General features: G+C 44.1%; 1 protein-coding gene across 1 annotated transcript in view; it reads right to left on the reverse strand.

Moving 5' to 3' along the window:
* EPHX2 (epoxide hydrolase 2) overlaps positions 1–23921 on the reverse strand; it is a 634386-nt gene that overhangs the window by 145085 nt on the left and 465380 nt on the right. The window contains exon 13 of the mRNA XM_069233731.1: positions 14642–14716. Coding sequence (XP_069089832.1) covers positions 14642–14716 — 75 coding nt within the window. The remainder of the gene's footprint in view (positions 1–14641; positions 14717–23921) is intronic.

Consider the following 23921-nt stretch of genomic DNA (forward strand, 5'->3'; position numbering starts at 1 on the left):
GCACAATTCAAGTGACAGCAGTTTAAGATGGACCTTCAGCTTTCTGCTTGAAAGAGCAAATGGAGGCTCCAGGAAGCAACCGATGGACAGAAGTGTTTCGAAAATGGCAGAAAACCATGCAGAGTAGCACAGGGGTATGGTTGAGGTGATAACATATGGTTCAGAATATAAGTGGATCCATTAAGTATTTCCTTTCCAGCTCTCAGGTTCAGGGAAGGCACACAATTACCACAATGCAACAGTAGTTGGGAAGCAATTGCCATCGAAACAGAATCAGAACTGGCTCTGGTTTCTGAAAGGATTACAAATGCTTGGTGTTAGAAATGGGGTTTTTGGTTGGCAGTCAGGTTGCCCTCTGTCCAAGCAAGAACCCTCACTCTAGTCAGGGTAAGTCACACACAATCCAAAATCAGCCTGTGCCCACCCTCTGGTAGCTTGGCACGAGCAGTCAGGCTTAACTTAGAAGGCAATGTGTAAAGCATTTGTGCAATAAATCATACAACACCATATTATAACACCACAAAAATACACCACACAGTGTTTAGAAAAATATATAATATTTATCTGGGTATTTTCAGGTCAAAACGATCAAAGTTGCAATATGAATTTGTAAAGATATCACTGAAAAGTGATATAAAGTGTCTTAAGTCTTTAGAATATCAACAAAGTCTCTTTCAAGCACAAGTACCTGGTTTGGAGTGGAAAAATCTCCTCAGAGGGCCACAAAGGAAGAGGTGCGTGGAAAAAGGGTGCGTGCGTCGATTTCTCCCCAGCACACATGGACTTGCGTCGTTATTTTCCACGTGGGGAAGTCGTGCGTCGTTTTCCGGCGCGCAGACAGTCTCTTTCTGTGGGTCGCGGGGATTACCAGATGTCCCGGGTCTGTGCGTGGATTTTCCTGCTTGTTTTCCGGCTGCGCGTCGTTCTGCGGGGCTGCGCATCGAAATTACGATCTCACGGCAAGCGTCGCGTCGATTTCTTCTCTAGAGGTCGGGCGGCGTTGTCCTTGCGAGGCCGTGCGTCAAAGTTTCGATCTCACGGCAGGCGTTGCGTCGATTTCTCCTCTAGAGGTCAGGCGGAGTTGTCCTTGCGAGGCCGTGCGTCAAAGTTTTGATCTCACGGCAGGCGTAGCGTCGATTTCTCCTCTAGAGGTCGGGCGGCGTCCTTGCGAGGCCGTGCGTCAAAGTTTTGATCTCACGGCAGGCGTCGCGTCGATTTCTCCTTGGAAGTCGGGCGGCGTTGTCCTTGCGAGGCCGTGCGTCAAAGTTTCGATCGTCCCGAAGGCGTCGCATTGATCAGCGTCGGTGTGCGGTGTTTTTCTTGCCGCGGAACAAGCTGTGCGTCGAAAATTTCGGCGCACGGAGCGTCCAAGTGAAAAAGGGAAGTCTTTTTGGTCCTGAGACTTCAGGGGACAGGAGGCAAGCTCTATCCAAGCCCTTGGAGAGCACTTTCACAGCCAGACAAGCGTCGCGTCGATTTCTTCTCTAGAGGTCGGGCGGCGTTGTCCTTGCGAGGCCGTGCGTCAAAGTTTCGATCTCACGGCAGGCGTTGCGTCGATTTCTCCTCTAGAGGTCAGGAGGAGTTGTCCTTGCGAGGCCGTGCGTCAAAGTTTTGATCTCACGGCAGGCGTAGCGTCGATTTCTCCTCTAGAGGTCGGGCGGCGTCCTTGCGAGGCCGTGCGTCAAAGTTTTGATCTCACGGCAGGCGTCGCGTCGATTTCTCCTTGGAAGTCGGGCGGCGTTGTCCTTGCGAGGCCGTGCGTCAAAGTTTCGATCGTCCCGAAGGCGTCGCGTTGATCAGCGTCGGTGTGCGGCGTTTTTCTTGCCGCGGAACAAGCTGTGCGTCGCAAATTTCGGCGCAAGGAGCGTCCAAGTGAAAAAGGGAAGTCTTTTTGGTCCTGAGACTTCAGGGGACAGGAGGCAAGCTCTATCCAAGCCCTTGGAGAGCACTTTTACAGCCAGACAAGAGTTCAGCAAGGCAGCAGGCCAACAGCAAGGCAGCAGTCCTTTGTAGAAAAGCAGACAGGTGAGTCCTTTGAGCAACCAGGCAGTTCTTCTTGGTAGGGTGTAGTTTCTGGTTCAGGTTTCTTCTCCAGCAAGTGTCTGATGAGGTAGGACAGAGGCCCTGTTTTATACTAAGTTGTGCCTTTGAAGTGGGGGTGACTTCAAAGAGTGTCTAAGAAACGCACCAAGCCCCCTTTCAGTTCAATCTTGTCTGCCAGAGTCCCAGTAGGGGGTGTGGCAGTCCTTTGTGTGAGGGCAGGCCCTCCACCCTCCCAGCCCAGGAAGACCCATTCAAAATGCAGATGTATGCAAGTGAGGCTGAGAACCCTGTGTTTGGGGTGTGTCTGAGTGAATGCACAAGGAGCTGTCAACTAAACCTAGCCAGACGTGGATTGAAGGGCACAACAAGATTTTAGTGCAAAGATATGCTCACTTTCTAAAAGTGGCATTTCTAGAATAGTAATATTAAATCCGACTTCATCAGTCAGCAGGACTTTATATTACCATTCTGGCCATACTAAATATGACCTTCCTGCTCCTTTCAGATCAGCAGCTGCCACTTCAACAGTGTATGAGGGCAGCCCCAATGTTAGCCTATGAAGGGAGCAGGCCTCACAGTAGTGTAAAAACGAATTTAGGAGTTTTACACTACCAGGACATATAACTACACAGGTACATGTCCTGCCTTTTACCTACACAGCACCCTGCTCTAGGGGTTACCTAGGGCACACATTAGGGATGACTTGTATGTAGAAAAAGGGGAGTTCTAGGCTTGGCAAGTACTTTTAAATGCCAAGTCGAAGTGGCAGTGAAACTGCACACACAGGCCTTGCCATGGCAGGCCTGAGACAGGGTTAAGGAGCTACTGAAGTGGGTGGCACAACCAGTGCTGCAGGCCCACTAGCAGCATTTAATCTACAGGCCCTAGGCACATATAGTGTACTCTACTAGTGACTTATAAGTAAATTAAATAGCCAATCATGGATAAACCAATCAATAGTACCATTTACACAGAGAGCATATGCACTTTAGCACTGGTTAGCAGTGGTAAAGTGCCCAGAGGTCAAAAGCCAACAACAACAGGTCAGAAAAAATAGGAGGAAGAAGGCAAAAAGTTTGGGGATGACCCTGTCAAAAAGCCAGGTCCAACACTTGGGAATTGAAATTCCGCCTTGTACAGGTTCCAAACTAGTGTTCATGATGGAGTCTTGGTCACAGGAGGCTTTCCTCGAAGTGCTACCTAGTGGCAAGATGACCATCTAAATGAAGCCACAACAACTGAAAGCACTTTCATCAAAACATGAGGTGCGGTCACCAGTCCTAATGGCAAAACCACACACTGATTGTGCTAGGATCACCTGGTGAACCTTAGGTGACACATATCTGAGAGAATCGGAAGATTGAAGTAGACATCCTGGAGATCCAGGGACACCAGCGACACCAGCCAATCTCCCACATTCAAAGTCAGCAAGATTTCACTCACAGTCAGCATCTTGAACTTGGCTGTCAAATGAACAACTTCAGTTTGCGAAGATCCAGAACTTAGAGAGTAGAATTCCAGGCCCCTTTCTTCAAGAGGTACTACCTCTATGTCCCTTTTGTTCAGCTAGGAAAGAGGTTCAGCCCTCAGAATCAAAGCAAGTGCCAGACAGCATGGACAGGGTGTATTCCTTGTGGATCAGCAGGATGTCTCAGCAGTCTGTAATTACCGTCATTCAATTAGTGAAATAAATGAGAGACCCCACCACTGGAAGATACTAGTGTCCCAAAGTTTTCTGGATTGCTGATGAAATTGCCTCCCTGGTGATACCAGATACAGTGCACACATTATAGACTTGCTATTCTTTTTAAGTCTTTCAGGAAAGAAGAGCAGGAAGAGATAGATGATTTTCATCAAAAAGATTGTCCACCAAAGAGGTCTTGACATCTCAAGAAAAGCCAGTTAAATGCGCTCGGCAGTGTTGTGTGATGGTTGTGGACTGTGCTACAGTATCTGCAGAATCCATACCGCAATTTAGGACCTACTTCAAAGCGTCCAAGCCATCAATGCCCAAATCAAAAGACTTCGTCATCCCTCTATTAGTCTTTCAGCATCAGTTCTGACAATTCAGACAAGGAATGGACATAGTGAAAACAAACAGATCCAAAAACGGAAGGGCCCAAGAACCACTAGACTCCTGTATGAATGCCTATTTTATAGATTGGGGGACTTGACCAGAGGACAGGGACCCACGTCCTCTAAGGCAAGACAGTAAACAAAAAGGGTGAAGTCCCACTCAGAGAGTTCTTGATTTTATTGTTGTGCAAACATTAAAGTCCCAGTTTCACAGTCAGTCACTGGTTAGTAGGACAGAGAACAAAGTCCAAAATCCAAATATGATAAACATAGGATGAATAGAAGATCAGCCAACACGTGTTTCGCCCCCTCTGGCTATATATAGACTGGGGCTTTCTCAAGGCTCGCAAAATGAGGCAGACATGTATTAGTAACAAATTGTAATAATCCTTTTCTCAAGCGCTGTGGAATCAAAGTGCCGTGCGAATACTGCCAGAAACAAAGAAAGAACACGGGAAACGGGTTCTTTCTTTGTTTCTGGCCGTATTCGCACGGCACTTTGATTCCACACGCTTGAGAAAAGGATTATTACAATTTGTTACTAATACATGTCTGCCTCATTTTGCGAGCCTTGAGAAAGCCCCGGTCTATACATAGCCAGAGGGGGCGAAACACGTGTTGGCTGATCTTCTATTCATCCTATGTTTATCATATTTGGATTTTGGACTTTGTTCTCTGTCCTACTAACCAGTGACTGACTGTGAAACTGGGACTTTAATGTTTGCACAACAATAAAATCAAGAACTCTCTGAGTGGGACTTCACCCTTTTTGTTTAAGGAATGGACATAGTGCCTGATAACATGCTATTTGCCGGACAATGAATAAGACTGTCTGAATCAATAATCTTCTGGCTCTTGGTGTCTAGTTCTAACTGAAGACGCAGGTTGTTACATTTCCAAGACAATATTAGAATGTGGCTCCTCAGAGGGCTTTTACAGTCCTATGCATCACTGTGCTAAGGATGACACTTCTTTATTTAGAAACTCACTGTAGTAAAGGGTACGTTCCATTCTGGTAAGTATACAGAACACTGGGATTTTATAAGTCGAGATACAGTGCAGCATAAGAGTAAGAAAGAAGAGGCAGATTATCAGGTTAGTTTGTGCTGAACTACCATAATCCCTATCAGGCATGGTAGTGGTGGCTGCATCAGAAGCAAATCACTTCTCCATCCTGGTGAATTGCTTAGGCAGAGGTCATTCATCAAAGCCGGCTCTTACCTTCTCTTTCATCATAAGGATAACTACAGCTGACTTCAAATGAGATGCCAACAAGAACTCTGAGCACTGTACAGTACTCCGCTCTAGGAGCCGTGCCATGGAAGGCAGAGGATGGACAGTAGATGATGGTCATGGTCCAGACTTTCTTGTAAGGTACCGGAGTGTGCAGAGGAGTGAAGTCGGGAGGCATCAGGGTGAGAGATGTCAGAGTGAACAAACAGGAAAGAGCACGTCCGGTGTTGGGGAGTGCCTCCTAATGTACTCGAGCCATTCTCAAAAGATCCAACATGGTGAAATGGAAGGTCTCAACTTGTGTGGGTTGGTGAGGGAGATATATATATATATATATATATATATAGAGAGAGAGAGAGAGAGAGAGAGAGAGAGATAGAGAGAGAGAGAGAGAGAGAGAGAGTCTACTCCTAGAAGATGGTTTTGGAAAACCAGAGACTGGATTCCAGGGGTACAGTGTTTCAAGGCAAAACTATGAAAGTCAAGGTCTCCCTCTACAGGTCAGAGAATATGAAATACTGAACATGTGGATAAAATAGGATAGCAATTATATGTAAGGTAATAGAGTTTGAGACTTATCCTGTGCAATCAGGAGATATGCTGTAACTATCCCCCAGAGTACTACAAACCTTGCAGAGGAGAGGACGATGAAATGTGAATGCTGCTCCGGAAACCAGGAGGCCTACACAAGTAGACAAACTTACAAGAGGGTAACAAACAACAGGTATGGAATCTAGGGGACCGAAGGGAATTGAACAAGAGAGAAAACAACAAAGATAAAGGGATGGAGAAAGCAGAGTTCTAATTGAAGCGAACAGCTAAAAATCACAACAACCATTGTTGCCAGTCAATGGATCTCTAAACGGGTAGGGTTAGGTTTAAACATAGTGCTTGCCACGATTGACCTGGAGAGGTGCTCGACTGTGCTGATCGTCTAGTAACTGGGGCGGTGCATGTGAGTCTGGGCAATGTAGTTTTTGGGGACTGAGCACATATTTTCCGCAGTCCTGTGTGCCATCTCTTCCAAGTTTCCAGTCTTCTGCATCCTAATGTGTCTTGTGACCTTGCAGTACCCCCACTCTCTCCAAATGATCCCCCCTTTTCCTGAGTTGTAGGTTTAGATGGGAATTTCATATAAGAAACGTTGGGGGGGGAGGGGTCATGCTCAAATGAAGTTGCTTTCTGCATATTATCAAACACCTCCTCCCATTTCCAAGCTATCAAATACTGCAGCTGACCTCTGAACAATCAAGAACTTAAAATGGATTCTACCTCATATTTAGGTGGGGTGGGAGAGAGGGGTTGCAGTCGTGGCTGAATGGGCTTTGTTGACATGAGAAGTATGGAAATCCAGATCAATCTTTCAGTGGAAGGGATAACCTGACTGCTGCGATACCACCGAGCCTAAGGATCAGAAAGGGACCAACAAACTTGGAAACAACTTAGACTGTATCCCCAAAACTGAAAAGTAATCCGTGAATAACCAGAATTTATCGATAAACTGAGATCCAGACTAAGGCGAAAAAGGGAATAGGAGGTAAAGAAAGGAGAAAGAGAGACACACACACACACACACCCTCCTGCAGGCTGGTGTTCGGAAAACTCAGACTGGACTCCAGGGCACAGCATGTTAAGGCAAAACTATGAACATGAGGATCTTTACCTAGAGGTAAGAGAACACACATTACTGAATGCGTTGATACAATAGGACAGGAATTAGATTTAGATGTAATAGAGTTCGAGACTTACTGGTGCGAGCAGAATGGATGTGGTACCTGGCCAAGCGTACCGTGAACCCCACTCAAGACGTGAAGATGAAATGTCAATGCTACACCGGGAGACATGAGGTCTGGAGACAAATTGGCAAGAGGGTAACATATCATTCAACCACAAACCGGTAAGGAAACTATAGGACCGAAAGGAATCAAACAGTGGAAAAAACAAGCAAGGTGAAAGAACGGAACAACACAAGTATGAATGGAAGTGTTTAGCTTAGAGTCACAACAACCGCTGTTGCCAGACAAGGGAACTCTATGCAGGTGAGGTTTAAATACCTGGTCTGCTACCATGGACCCAGATATGAGCCTAATTGTGCGACTCCTCTAGTGGCTCGGGCTGTGCATGCAGGTCTGGGAAATGTGGTTGAACAGGTACGAGTGTGGATTTTGCAGTGTTTTTACTATGTCTACTGCCAATAGCGAACCAGGCAGCAATTCACTGTACCTGCCCTGTTTCCCCTGCCAATGAAGGTGTTAGAAGAATGGCTGGAGCCATAGACAGCAGCCACTACTGTGGAAGAAAAAGGAAACGTTGCAGATGCTTGTGTAAAAATACAATAAAAATAACATTATAACAAAGCTTTGTGAAGCACTTTAGAGATCGGCTCCCTTAGTAGTTTAAAAAAACATGAAAGTTCTGCAGGGTTTTCTCATGCCCGGGAAGCCCACATTTCTATTTTTTTTTTTAAAACAGCAGAGTTCTCAGGTATTGTTTGAAATCTCGCTCAGTGTTAGTTATGGAAGTTTCTTAATCTCCAGTAGGGATTCAAGATTGACACAAATGACAGATGAGCGGCTACCATTTCCCTGTGATCAAGATCTACTTCAAACAGCCACTAGAGTTCACAACAGCCACCCGCTCTACAGCACCAAGGCTGGTCCGAGTGACTTCTGCTCTGGGACAGAGAGTTTGGCCACACAGCACAGGTGAAGGCCACCCACTGTCCCACGTGCCCACTGTGCTGACCAAAGGTAGTGTAAAGTGGTCTGGGGGGGCTGCACCACAGGTAAATGCCATATGAGATGCCCTCTGCTCCATGACCAAGAAGACCTGAAGGATGGCACTGTGCAACTGGAGCTTGGTGAGGTGAATGCAGCGTTTTGTACCCAGTGCTCATTGCCAAACATTATGCATTGCCACCCCTGCTCTGGGAGCAGCAGAACTGGGTGCAGGGTGTGTCCAGACTGCACACACTTCACTCACTGTTTGCTCTGTAGTACAGTGGGTGGGCACTCTTGTTTGGGTTCATGGGGTCTGCGTACATGAGAGCTTCTCAGAAAGCCACTGCTTGGGCTGGTGCCTTGCTGTGCATGGCCGAAGGCCAAGCTTTGCGACTCTCTCGGCCAAGGGTACCTACCACATTTCGGGCAGTAGGAGTTACATTATTAAAGGTTGTGTGACCTTCTAGGTAATCCCACAAGACTTTGGCATCCATCTTGGGGCTTCGGCTAATTAGACCAAACCAAGGTACCCTCTGTGCTTACTCCGCAGATAGAGTGTACCGCACTTTTAAAGATGTTGGTCACAAGTTTTCCTTACCAGTAACCACGGCGACAGGAAAGACAAAAGTGATATTCATAAAGAAACCATCTACCGTCTACATCCAACTTGTTTATAGAGGTCTTCAAACATTGTAATGTAGAGGAAAAAAATTATCAGGGCCCAAAGAGGAAAAAAATGATCAGGGCTCCCTCTGAATTTGTCACAATTTGTTTATTAAATATTATATTACATTCAATTATGTATGGACGTATTTCAGCACTGCACTTAACTTCTGTTACTGCATTAAAACTGAAATAAAATACACGATGCCAAACATACTATTCTGGTCAGGCAGGCCTTACTAATGTGTAAACCTATGCACAGTGTGATTATTAGAGGAGGGGGGTTTGTAGAGTATTTGGAGTCCCTTCCCTTTTGACACATTCTCCCAGCTTGGATCTTAATGACAAAACTTGTTAATGACGGCCCATTACAGAGTGGTTTGGTGATGATCATTTTTTCCAACTTAAAAAAGCCCTGTTAGCAGGATTGTTTATCTTGGTCAGAGCCTGGCGCCCCCCTGTGATCTTTTCAGCCCCCCCTGGGGTGGAGATCCCCCCAGTTTGAAGACCCCGGCCCAGGGAGAGTTGGACTATCATCACAACAAAGGCCTCTTGAAACAAACAGCACTTCCACAAACCCCAGACCATTACACCCACACTGTAACACCCTGAGAGCACGGTTTCAAATAAAGCAGCAACTGTTTACGTCAACTCCTGGTGCACGACTAGTTTGCTGTAATCATGGATTTTCTGATCCCAAAAGCAGCACAAATTTAGAGAGTTAATGAAACCATAATGGAACATGTGGTGACCTTAAAATAAATACGAAGCGTATGATTCATAATTTGCAAATGTAATGAGTCTCATACGGAGACGGATGTTCTTTGTAATTAAACTGCTCGGTTGCGGATGGACTGCAATCTGCCTCATCACCGGAGGACCTTCCACTGGGCGAGGGATCTGCTCAGCTGTAATACCACTGAGCGGGTGTTATTACCGATGTTTGCTGCCGCCGGCCCACGGGCTATAATAACCACATTATGCCATTAGTCACATTAGCAAACACTCCAAAGGGAAGCGGGGGGCCTTCCCCGCTGGGACCAGCCTTCTGGAGATAAACCCTAATAGTATCATTTTTTGGAAGAGCATGCAATTGTCTTTTCCCTCAGATTTTTTTTAAATAATTCTTCCTCTATTTTTTTCACATTTTGCTTATTCTTGATAGTTTTCGACATCTTGCTTTCCGTGTGTAAAGTCACTTAAAATGCTTACTTGTGTATTTTGCCAAATGCTTCCACAATCAATATAGTAACAAACAGTGAATATTTTACCTTCATATTAATCTTGCCTGCACATCTTCAACGGTTTCCCTTGCTGTAGTTGTTTTTTTAGCGACAATATGCTGTTATTAGGCATGGATGGTCACCATTTTCATTAGGTATGTAAAATAGGACTATCTTCCATTAACCAAACAAAACACCAGTTTCCAGGAAATATTTACATTAAGAAAGATTGTCAACGAAGTCAATTTGTGGTGCTTGAGCTCCAGTTTGTTCCTCATTTTTATTCTACTAACCAGGAATTAGGCATGTTTCCTAATGCCTTCTAGGCTCATTCCCTGCCTAGAGATTCTCTCTTCTTCCAAAGTAAACTTTTGACTATACATCTCTACCAGACAGACCTACCTACACCTTAGATGCAGAAGAGACTTGAGCAAAGTGCCCCACTGTTAGAAGACCAGGAAGATAATGTGTTCACATAGCGTCAGGGACATACCAGGACAATGGGCATCGTTTGTCCGTAATGAAGTAATAAAGCTCAACCATCACTGGGGTTCACTGGGTCCCGGGGTAAATGCAGGTCTCTGGAGCCCGGGGTAACTGCAGGTCTCTGGAGCCCGGGGTAACTGCAGTTACTGTTATGACAACCACATCCTGGGCAAGCATCACACCCTTGCCTGGTTTCCTAAGCCTGAGTCGTGCGCGGTGATCCAGCTGCCACTCAGTGCCATCTGGAGGAGAGTAAACTATGGGGTAGGTCATCTATCAGCTCCCTCATGACCCACTTTAGAAAGGCAATGTCTCCAAAACAGACACCGAAGGGGCTCTAATCCTGTGAACGTGTCCACCTGCTTAAGGCTTCCAGAAAAGTTGTGTCAATTGAGCAGAAAAACCAAAAAGACTTTATATGTAGATATGCACATGTGCATGAGTATTTATGTAGAGAGAACCTTGCTGGGTAGTGATAGCATGCCACAAGGAGGAGCGAGAGCCCAGGGAGCAATAGGGGACTTATGCAGAGAGATTTGGGTACCAAGGGTACCAAAGATGTGCTCTGAAAAGCTATCTATCTTTAGTGTCTTCAGAGTTGCAGAAGAATGGGGCAATTCTGATGTCGATGAGGCTGTTGTTGCTGCCACTAGGTGCATAGGTTGAGAAGGCACATTTTTTGTTTCAAGTCGGGTGATGTCTTGGCTCCTTGGGTGGTGCTGCCCGCCTGAGGTGGCAAGTTTCCCACAGAGGTTTGCTGTGATGGTGTTTCAAAGGGCGCTGTAAGACAGTGGTTCTTAACCTTTTGACTTCTATGGACCCTCACGTAGTCAATACTGGAACCCAGGAACCCCCACTGAATCATTATTGGAATCCGGGGATCTCCACTGAGTAATTACTGGACCCGGCCTATGCATTTTCGATTACTTGAACAACAAGATGATACACAAAATGAACAGATGCAAACATCATCAAACAAATACACAAATGAGTAAACATTTAATGTAATTCACAAACAAATATAAACTAAATCAAAATTGTAATAGGAAGGTTGGAGCTCTTCTAAATTCAACTGAGGCCGCTCATCGTCTCTCCTATATTGTGTTTGATGCCCTACTCCCGCGCATCAATCTAAGGATACTAACTTAATTTTTAGCTTCCAATTTCAGATTCCTTCACATTTACATAATTTTTTTTTTTTTTTACTTTCAATTGTAAATTATGTTTTTTAACTTTCAACACTTTATTCATCTGTTAATATCATTCAATTTCCTAAGAAGTCACAGACTCCCTGAAGACGCTTTGTGGACCCCAGGGGTCACCAGACCACAGGTTACGAACCACTGTTGTAGGTGATGCAGATTTCCTGGAAGATGAGATAGGCCTGGAACGGAAGCCAGAGAACCTCTCTCAATTTCAGGGTGATGTGGTTGAGAGAAGTGAAAGATGGTAGCTGCCTGCATTAGGCCTTGTCTGCCTCTTTTAAAATGCATTTGTCTCACTGCAAAATATGTTGCATTGATAGGGTGTTTCTCTGCTGAGGATTAACTCCCAAATCCCACCACAACATTTGCAGTGAGAGCTACATTCTCTGATTTCAATTCATGAGCTAAGAGAAACACAAAAATCTAGAATTGTAAATCAGTATCTATGTGAAACTCCTTAAACTAGGAAATCATGCACATTCAATTAACTAAAGCTTCCTAGTTCACTATAAAGCGTAAAGTTGATTCACTGCGAAGAACACTAGAACCCTCTGCTTTGATGATTCTGGGAATCTCTTTCCTCACACAGAAAGTTTTAATCAAAAGAGTTGATCAAACATCCAAACCTGGAAAAGGATGTTAAAAAAATGCTGTTTTTTTGTCCCCGCTGCGGTCACTAAGGTCACAGTTTCCCTGTCTTAGTTCTGATTCCATAGCAGCCGAAATTCTCTCCCTTAGTAACTAATGTCTATACAGTGCACCTTCAAAAAAAAAAAAAAGAACTGAAAAAAACACAACACACACGAGAGTGACAGGTCTCCATCTGATGTGGAGCCTATGACCCTGCGCAATGTATTCATTAGCGGTGCTGAGGTTGGCCATCAGCGTGGGTGGTGGCACCTCAGCGTGGGCGGCCGCGCGGTGGCCTGACGGATTGTTATCTGGTGTCAGAAGCAGCAGCCACTAAACAGTCTCATTAAAATGCCAGGTCACAAATTGCTTGGACTGTGCTGGTCTGCCAGATCTTCCCTGGCAGCTTTTATCTCCCATCACACACAAAGAGGAGAGTCACTGGGGCCTCTCTTCATCTCTCAAAGTCAATTGGACTAGAGTAATTACTAACACTGTGTTTACTCGCTTTCCCGCCTCCAGGACAGGCGGGTTTTCAATGGTGTTATAGGTTTCATTCTGTTTCTTCACCTCAGCAACGGCAAGCGATGAGGGACAAAGCATTCATCAGAGTCAAGGAACAGAAAAAACAGCTTCTGAAAGTCTTCCATGAAAACACTTCTGTCTCCCTCTCTTTTTCACATCCCCCTTTGTATGCTTGCAATCCACAGCCTTTGTTTCTCACTTTCACTCTTGGTGCACTGACCACGTTAAATAGCAATTAGGCACAGCAGAGAAGGGACATGATCGCAATACAAAGGGAAGTGATTTAATTTAACACTTTAAATGCAAATTATGAAAAATGAAGACTGGCAACCTAGTTTGTCAGATAATTGTGGAGGAGGATCAGACGCATGTTTGTCAGGTGCCTTGTTTCAATTTCTACTCCAAGAGGTCAAGGTTGGGGCTGAAACAGGTTTCCCTTCACACTCCTTTCAGATTTGTTTCTTCTACTTCAGTGAAACTCAGCGGATGTACACAGCAGAAGGAACCACATTTTCTTCCAGGGGACTTTATTTGGCCCGCTACCTCTTGTAGAGTTCCCCGTCCAACACTTTCACTGCATTGCAATGGAAGCAGTGGCCTTTGCACAGAGCGACTGAAGGGACGCATAACCCAAACCTTGTGGCCTCAGTTGTCCTTGCCTAGGCATTCAATTTGGTTGCCTGGGTGGCTTCAGTGGACATAAAGTGATTGGCAGACCTGAGCAAAAAAGTGGGAACTTGTGGAACGACATATTCAAGCAGAAAATGTTTGCAATAAATATTGTTTCTAGGGGATGTAAAGAGGTCTTCACCCAGATGAGGACAAAAGCCGGGAAGAAACTGAATGATCACCTAATTATGGAGTGCTGTGATCCATCTAGTGAGAGTATCTACCTTACTGCTTTCCAACCCTGGCACATAAGTCCGTAACAGTAATCGGAGAAAAGCTCTGCACTGTGGGTTGGTAACGCCTTACCTTGAATACACATGGTTCCATGTGGAACCTTGTATGATCAGTCTGCCTGGTTGTCTGAGTGAGTATGGACATAAATGACTTGAATGATCAGCAAAAGCAATAAAAGACGATTTGCTCCATGGAGGAATGGAAACATTCAGTGTATGGCAAACATACCTGCTTAGCCTACGGAAAAGGAGTATATGAAATGAGTTGTTTAGATGGATGTTCTTGAGATATAATCTGACAAGAGCCAACAATCAAATTAAAGACGAAACATTGTCAGACATGAATTCTGAGCCTTATAATCCTCTACATCCCTTCTCCAGACTTGGAAGAGACGCTGAAGAACAGCCTTCCAGTTGTGTGCTAGCGGAAACGACGGCTCTTCTTGTGTGATTGTTGCCCTCAAACCTAAAGCAATAATCTGGAAACTCAGACATTCTGCCTGGGAGAAGAGGTCCATGATGATGGCAGTTTAGAACAGAAGTCTTTGTTGCTACTCCCTATACCTTACATTCGTTAAGTATCTAGTGGAATATATAACTTAGCGCATTGAGAACCAATAGGTCCCAAAAAAGGAAAGGTACTATTGCTCGGCCTGCAGAATTAGTCTTCGGAAACACAAAGCAGCCATTGCGAAGTCTTCGAGTATCAATGGCAGTATTTTTGAACCGCTGAGAAGTAATTCTTGAAACGTACGATCAAGTCCCTTTTTCATTTAGAAACAATTTGCTAATAACAAAATTAGGAACTATAACTGGGAAGATACAAATATTCAAGTTTGGTAAAATGGTTATTAATTAAGTTTTTTAAGTAATTTATAATGAAGAGTTAATTTGGAAAATACCGCAACACAATTGTCAAATGTTTTCTCCCATACCTGATCACTGGATCCTCGTATCAGCACTTTAAACGTCCTCGCCAGGTTTTTCTCAAGTTCAGCTTCAGCAACGCCCTTTAACAAGGAGACGATGTTTGAGCAGGTGAAAACATCATTAGGGGAGTTGCACAAAGAGGCAAGCATTAAACTTATAAAATGTATGTGTGAACTATGAAGAGAATAGTGCACACTACATGTAAAACCAACACTGACAAAGCTACTAACCACACAGAAAACACACATAAGAATGTATAACACAACACATTAGAAAGAACAACACAACACATTAGAAAGAACACCTTGCCCACATCTAACCCAGTGCAGAGAAGCCGTGTATATGGGATAAAGTGCCCCCGCCATACACTGTAAGGCTTTTGTACATAACAGAGTAGTTTCATGACCATTTAGAGGAATGAGACCAAAGACTGAGTTCCATTATAAGGTCATAGGGCACCGCCCCATTTCATTGCTACCTCCTTTCACAAAAATAACAGAGAAAAGTGCAAACACTCAGAATCTAAATACGTGGAAGCTATAATCTCTGGATTACTCCCAGTCTGGTTTTAGACCAGGCTTCGGCACAAAGACAGAGGCCACGTCACGATGGATATCATTAGGATGTTACTGGAGCAAGGATAATCAGTGCCTTTGATTCTGCTTCGTTTATCTGGTGACTTCACTAGTGTCCCACTCCATCTTGATTGGCAGGAGTTTTGAATTAGGTATCATGGCAAGGCATTTAAAGGGTTTTAATCATTCCTGTGCAATAGTAAATGCCGGGACACTCTTCGGAGTAGCTGTGCGCTCTATAAACCCGCTGTCATTCATTCATTCATAGTAAACAGGCAGTTAGGATGTCCATCACCTCTTCCTCCATCACAAGATCTAATTATGGCATACCCCTGGGCTCACCCATCAGTCCAATTTTATTTAAAGCACAAATCTCCCCTTTACCGAAAAATATTCATTCTTTTGGAAGTAACATAACCTATGCTGATGGCACTCAGATTCTCATTAACATTCCTGAGAAATGTGGCATTGCTGAATCAATTTTTGGGCACGCCTCAGAGCTGTGGACAGGTGGGTGAGAACCAACTGCCTCCAACTCAGCAGCGAGAGAACTGAAATCTAGCTGGAAACAGACTTCATCTCCTAGAAGTTCACTACCTAACCTGTGTTTGTTACATCAGACATGATAGCAGATGGGCAAAGCACAATCATGGCTCGCTAGTTCAAGTCTGAATGCAGAAGAATGACTGACAGCTGGAAGGTAGAACTCCTGGGCAGCCCAGAATAGAACTGACCACCCAGGTTTGGCCCAAACAGTTTAGGGTCAACACCTATCAGTTGTGTTTCTTTAAGCACACATTTGACGCATGTTGTTTTGTGGTGCTAAATGAAAGATTTATTCCATCTCCTTGGATGATTCAAACTGGAATTCAAATTTGTGAAGATGCTGTATACCACCAAATTGGGACCGTGGTGTCAAAGACACATATCTGTTGTGAATGATTTAACCCACTTTTCCAGGATGGCAGACTTCACCGAACAAGATGAGTCAGAAGTGTGCCTACGTCACGTTTGAAAAAAGGAACAAATAGGACTTTCACAGCAAGAGATGTTGGATGAAGGGAAATAGTGCCTAAGAAGGCCTACACTGACTTTGGCTGGTGTTACCTGGTGGAGAGCCATCTAGGACGTCTTGTGCATGTAGCCAAGGATGCCCGTAGCCACCTAACATGGAATGTGTTAAGAGTGTAGTGCAGTGTTTAATTTGTGCCAGTAGTTCAAGGCGCTTTTATACATCAACTCATTATTGGGGGCTGAGACTTATTTTCATCATTAGACTTAGACCCAGAGCAAGAGAGAGAAAGGCAAAAAAAAAGGGAGGAAGTGAAATATAGGGAACAGTGACAAACAGAAAACACAGGGATGTCAAAAAAATTGCTGGACTGATATAGGACACAGGAAGTGCAGTGTAGGGGAAGAATGAAGCATGCAGTGGAATGAAGACTAGGCCATCTATGTATTCGACAACCCTGACATTCGTCAGCGGTTAGCTCTTAAGCAAAACTATAGGCCAGTTTACTTACAATCAATCAATATTTGTAAAGCGCGGCTACTCACCCGTGAGGGTCTCAAGGCGTTTATAAGTCAAGCATTGGTACTGCTGCCAATGAAGACTGCGCCCACCCACTGCGTGATGTGTTATGGGTGTTTTCTTACGCTCTTCAAAGTTCAGAAGCTATAGCACAACACGAGAAAGTGACAGAGGACACTGGCTCTGTCATAGAGCACGGGCACATATCCAAGTAACTTGAGCATGATTAGAACTTTGTAGTGCTTAATGTATAATAAGAGTTCCCTTGGCTGGTCTGGAGTTGGCAAAGGGGAAATCTCCTATGCCCGGTAGAGCCAATGTATAATGTTTTATTTTATGGCTTGCGGAACAATGCAGGCTAGCTTTCCCCATAATCTGGTTTCCTCGTTCACGGACACGACTACAAAATTGTGGTAACACCGTCTAGATGAAACCATTTTGGGTTCACTACAATTCACTTCTACATACGTTATTTTGGAAGCAAAGGGTCTTGTGAAAAGCACTGCAGGTGGAACTATCCTATACACGGAGACAAAGCAAGCTCTCATGGTGGAGCAGTCAACGTGTTGTGGTGGCCGGAGGAAGTCACCTGTGCAAACACAGTACGGGTGTTGGTTTCCACTTCACCCTCTCAGTGCTTCCAATGAACAACACCGAACAGCAATATATATATACTATAAATACCCTATATGGTGCATTATAATAGCTAAGCTAACTGATGCGAAACAGTCAGAAATTAGTAAAAAGAGCATCTTTGCCAGCTGTAGTGCTATCTGTTTCCAAGACATACACAACCCACTGTTCTTCCGACTGCCTGATGGATTCTTTAAACGGCCAATTAAAGCTTTGATTTCTTTTTTTTTTTTTGCTTTTTAGGTCTTGCCTACTAGACAATGCATATGCTGTCTGTTGTGAGACATGTCACCTTACAGCGGGTTTAGAGGCCGCTACTGTTTACCATTAGATGGTGTCATTGTCAATCTCTCATTTGCTTGCCTATTATTCATTAGCTTCTGTGGGCTTTACTTCCTCTTTGTGTTTGTCCCTCCCCTGCAGTTTGGCCACATTACTTGTGTCTTTTCATTATTCACTTTTCAGGCGCTGTTTTTTAGATTTTTTTTAAGTACTCCACAACAGTGCATTTGTTTTCCAGCTGTCTCCCTTGTGAGCCTCCCCTCTTCACCACGCAAGTGTTGCTCTTTCCCTGCCTGTCTGCTTTTCCCCATTCCTTCTTCATGGTACATCCTTTTGTTTCATCATCAATGAGCCCCTTCCCTGCTCTAGTTCTTCTCCCTCCATTTGCTTCTCTACCCAGCACTCTCTGGGATGCTTTGCCATCCACACCCCTATGTTGTTTCCACCTCCCTCGTGTTGCTTCCCCCTCACTATCCTGTAACTTAACTGCCCCCAGTGATCCCGACCCCCTCCTCTGTGTTGCTTCCCTCCACCCGTGTTGATTCCCCCTACAAACTCAAGCTACTTTTTTCTTTTTGTTTACGGATCAGACTTGGATTGGCAAACAAAAAAAAAGTGCTCATGTCATTTTGTAGGTGCCCGTACCCTTGGTGTGTGCGCCAAAATATTATTATACGGCATGGCTAAAACCATTGGTAATGGCAATTGGTCACAGAGGCGAGACCTACTAGCTTTGCCAATGCTTCTTGTTTTTACATCCTGCAAGTCTAAGGGCGCATGATGCTATACAGATCTAAATGCATTGTTATTTCACAAGTTGCCAACAAGAGACTGTTAATGCTGAGCACTGAAATTTCTCAATAGCTTGGGGCAGTGTAGAAAAACAGTTGTCTGGTCCAATAGAAACATACATTTTTCATTCTGATCTTTGTCATTTTCAAACTGCCAAGTACTCATCCCTATCTGGTCGTGGGCACAGGGTCAGAATGTTTAATGCATAACCTCAGTCCCATACATAATTGGTTGATCGGGCTGGCATAAATCATTCCACAGAGAGCAAAATAACGCTTCAAAGAAATTACAATATTTTCAGGTACCCATTTCCATATACAAAAGACGTGTTGCGTTTTTATGCAGAATAAATATGCAGTAGTGAAACAACACTCAACCAAACTGCTGATTTTGAAGGGGGTTTTTTGTGTGCTGACTGAATAATGAAGGTCCGAGTCGGCGTTTTAACCCTTCAAAGAACCGAGCTGTTCCGAATGGCATTTTTGATGGCCAACAGGAAATTAAGCATGGGCGTCATTTAGGGGTCGCAGCTGCGACGCCTGGCTTGCCCTTTGCGACCCATGGCCTCGGAGGTGGTACAATCAGTGCCAGGCACACAGGGGCTGGTCGTACTTGTGGACTTCGCTTGGGGTTCAACTCTGTTTTCTCTCAACATTTTTATTACACTAATACTGAATATTGTTTCATTGCTCACTATTAGAGCAATAAAAAATGGAGTACAATTAGCTGTTATATAACCTACCCTGGCAGCTGAGGTAAGTAAAAAAAAGTGCTTTTAAATGTATTTTGTGTGCGTGCTTGAGGGTGAGTGTGTGTATGTGAGAGTGTGCGTAAGTGTAAATGTGTGTATGTTGAAGTATGCGTGTGTATTTTGAAGTATGCGTGTGTGAAACTGAAGATCAAAGGCTGTGTGATGTCACTTCCACTACCCCTAGCGCTTTGGTGAGTTAACTTTCATTAAATTAAGGCTGGCAAACCATCACAACGGATCAAAAATCAGGCTACACCTGAAATAGATGTACCCACTACAGAAAGCTCCTCAATCACAACTTAGGAAGGCTGCTCCTTGTTTGGTGGTTGTCTTTAAATAATGATATGTTTTCTGCACATTGATGAGATATGGTGGGACTATATCACACCTCATCCTGCACTGCCCGTCCATAAGCCCTCACTCCTGCTTCTCACCCAGTGCTTAATTTGTAAATTAAGAGGTGCTGGTGCTCAAAGCCCTTCTCTTAAACACGAGGCTGCTGTAATTAAATCTGCCAGCACTTAAAAACTGAGGCAGCGTAATCCTGAAGCCACCTCGGGCCTCTTCAATCCATTTACGGCCACCCCTGCCCCTTCAGCTCATCCTGCAACTTTCTACTTTCTCCCTTTATGACCCTTTTTAGTTTTTCCTTCTTTGGTCTTTCACATTTGTGTCTTTTGCTCGCAGCAAATGCTTGAGGCATAAGAATAAGCCCCGGCCCTCACAAATAAGTGCCGGTGCTCAGCACCGGAATCAACAAGCACAAATTAAGCACTTTTCTCACCTCCTGTCTCACCCCTCATTGTCCATTCCTTAATCATACATCCTCATCCCCCATCATTCACTCAACTCTCGCTCATTTACATCCCTCCCGCCTTATCCTTAAATTCTCATCAAGTCTGAATTATCAACACTTCTCCTCCCCAATCACTATATAATACTTGAGATGCCACACTTGGGTGGTAGTCGACAACTTCAAACAATGATGTGTCTTCTACAGATGAGTACTATACTGTGTGAGTAAATGACTCCACATTACAGACTCTTCACCACACACTGCTCACGGGCCATTCACACCGTTCACTCCTCACCCTTCATTACTTTTGCCTCATTATTCACTAACCATTCAAACTCTTTACCCCACCTCCTCATTTCCCATCCCTCATTCATCACCACGCACTTGTCATCCCTCACTCTCCCTCCTCAATTCCTGAGTGATGGGTGAGACAGAGGTCAGATGATGCTCTCATTCCTATATCTCAGTCCTCTTTCCTGCCCCACCTCCTCCTCTTGCGATGATTGAAAAAGCTGATGTTCTTAAGTTTGCCTAAAATAGACAAGCATTCAGTGCTGAGTATGACTGGGGAACACACCAGGTATAACAAATATTTTCCAAGTATGCTCTGTCGTTTTGGGTTTCGATGACAGTTGTGCTCATACAGAGGATCCCATCCTGTGCCATCCTTAGGAATTTGTGGGCAAGACGTTTAAGGCTCATTGGGAAGCAGGTCTACAGTCTGCTAACAATGCTTTTTTAAATTATTCATGCTGCTGGTTCTTCAGACAGCTGCATAACCTACTACACCCCTTCCTGAACACTTCTGTGTTGCACACAAACTGCAGGCACATTTTTCATAAAAACATCTGAACCTTGTTATACATCTACAGTATGGAGCTCCACCACTATTAAGAATCATGTGGACATTTTCAACTCTCATACCCTGTTTTTCTTCTGCATCCAACAATGATTATTTGATTTTTTTTCAGTAGAGTTCAATGTACCAGTAGATTCCATAGCTTGAGAAAGCTGAGGTGGGAGAGGATGCCTTTCCCAGATAGGCCTTGAAAGCAGGCATAGCAGTACTTGGACATGAATGTTCCTACATCAATTTAAGCTATAGTTGTGTAAATGTTACCAGTGACGTTCAGTGAAGAGGTTCACAACTTTTCACTTTTCCCCTTCTGGTTGTATCATTCAGTTGTCATAGGTTCTTGCAGCTAAAAGCTTTCTGCGTTTAAATAGAGGAAATTAGAAGTCCTAGTACTGGGAAGGACTGACTAAGATAATTCCTTGGAATGGTTCCCAAAGCTCGCACCTGATGCACAGCAGCCCCAGAAACATTACAAAACGCACAACCATGGGAATCATACATCTAGAAGACGAGAAAATGGATATCATACTGGTTTGTTGATCACAGCACAAATTAACACAGTAGTCCAGTGGGCAGTAGTCTAAGGCATCTACCTACAAGTACTTATACTCAGAAAAATGCTACTACTTCAAATCAACCAGGAGGTGGAGTATCTTGACTGGCTAACAGTCTGATTGTTGTACTGAAATGTACTCTACACAGACCCTGCCCCTACCAGAAAAATCTCTCAGAAAAGAATGCATAGTCTACAGAATCAGGGAGTCAAGTTATGACAAAAATTGCAAAATATCCATTCATACAAACCATTTCTAAAGGCATTTCACCGTCTGCTGGTGGAGTTCAGGATAAAATTCAAAATCCTTTCGACAATCCACAAAACTTCCAGGCCCAACTTCAAGCAAAATCTAGCCTTCACGATGCCCCCACCAGGAACCCATGGTCTTCAAATATGCACATTGGCTAATAGATCTTCAAAGAACTGAAACGTTGAAGCAGATCATGAGGTATGCAGGGTTCTAGGCTCTAAGGCCTTTAAACCCAACCTGAGAACAGACCTATATCACCTACAAGTGAGACTCATGCACATCTGACTATTCAAGACAGTCTTCTGAAAAAGGTGTGGCACCAGTAAGATCAGTGGAGAAAAAAAGCGCACAGTGGTTGCAACAGCTCATATCCAGTTGAAAACCTACATTTCTCTTCGCAGAAGAAGCCAATTTCTTCTTCAGTGCTCTACAGAGGTCTCAACACCGCATTATTATGCTACATAAAGATCCAAAAATAAATAAAGGCGTTTCAAATCTCAATAGATGTAAGTATATTTTAGAACAGTTGTACATCCACTCCATTAAACTGTATTGCCGAGATCTTACAATGCTGCACGGAAGCTTGGTGCTCAGCCCAGGTATCAACTTGTGAGCAATTTAATGAATTTAAAAAAGTAAATTTTCTAATTAGCTGAGATCAATCTGGACCTGGTTTGGGGTTTCTGACATTTCTTATGGAGACAATCTCCACCCCCAACACTTAATGTATTAATGCACACAGGATAAATAGCATACACTGGTGATTATCAGATCTAGAGACATTTCAGTCGGATAGGAATACAATACATTCGCGACAACTGCTCCAGATTTAAACAACCTAAGAAACATGCCTTCATCTCCAATAGTCTTGTGTAGTAAGCATCTACTGTTTGAAAAAATGATTTTCCATCAGCTTAATGTGTTTTAAAAACTATTTTTGGGGAGGCAGTGCTCGGCCTCAGAAAGAGAGGGCCACTCTTTTCTCCAGCGCTATCTCCCAGCTCCACGAGCACTGAGTGCTATCTGCTGGCCTGAATAAAGAAAGACAGGCTTGATCAATAGCTCCATTTGTTCTAGCACATGTAAACGTGCATAATGCCACCACCCCAACTGAATGTAGTGATAGGACAAGGATGTACTGAACAATGTGATCCTGATCAGACAAGTAATGATGATTTACACAAGGGCACATTCTGGTCAAATCAAGTATTGCCTGCACTCATTTAATTTGTTTATATGGACAGAATTCCATTCTGCATCAAAATTTTAGATTCTATCTCTCATTGAAATTGACTCAGCTTTTAAGGGCATGGGTGGCCAAAACCTTTGCAGGTACCTGTAATATGAACAAGTTATTTAATTTCGCTAATGCTCTTTCTGGTGAATAATCTAACTGCTAATTCTTCAACATGTGAATTCCCCCAGGTGCTAGACTGGATATGGAGATTTTTCTCCTTATTGCCCCTGTGTGCAAGCAGGTGGCGTCCTGCAGCTCTTTGTCTGCATTGTCCCATCCCAGACACCGGAGCCACATATAAGTGCCACTCCTGGACAATTAAGTCAGTTTCTTTCTTGACTCTGTCCACGCCATCATACACGGAGCCCAATAGTTGAACAGATGTGACTGTGTGCAGATATCTAGATTTGGACGTTTTTACAGATAGAAAAATAGACTGTTTTACAGAACAGGGAGGTGGGAGGGTGATGAGGAATCTGCAGTTAGAGTATCCATCAGAAAGTCCTTTAATGAAGATAACTTTTTCTTTAGATGGATACTTTTAACTGCAGATACCTCACCTTGTGAAAAGATATCAAAGCAGTACCTTCCAAGATGGTGGGTCTTCGCAATGTCTCAAGCCAAAGTCCCCTGCAAGATAAAATGGACAAAGTGTTAGTACCACCAGACCTGACTACCAATGCAATAGTGCTTCCTGAACGTATAAGTTGTCACCCATGTTGTGACCTGACAGTTGTCCAGAACAGGTACTCCGAGTGCCAGAGCTGTGACATCCACCTTTCCTCTGGTCGAATGAGCCCCCGGACCCTACAGAGGCTGCTTCACCTTAATATAGTTCTTATCTGTATTACCTTACCGCTCTTTGCCCCACAGAACACCACAAGGAGCTGGTCGTGTACCTGATGATCCTTAGTATGATCAGTGTGAAAACATAGGGCTCTTTTGGGGTCCAAGCGATGGAGTCTGTCCGCCTGCTTCATGGTTGTGGCAGAGCAAAGAATGCTGGAACAGAGGTCGATTGGCTAA

Source organism: Pleurodeles waltl, chromosome 5 (assembly GCF_031143425.1).
Source record: "Pleurodeles waltl isolate 20211129_DDA chromosome 5, aPleWal1.hap1.20221129, whole genome shotgun sequence".
Lineage (NCBI taxonomy): Eukaryota > Metazoa > Chordata > Amphibia > Caudata > Salamandridae > Pleurodeles > Pleurodeles waltl.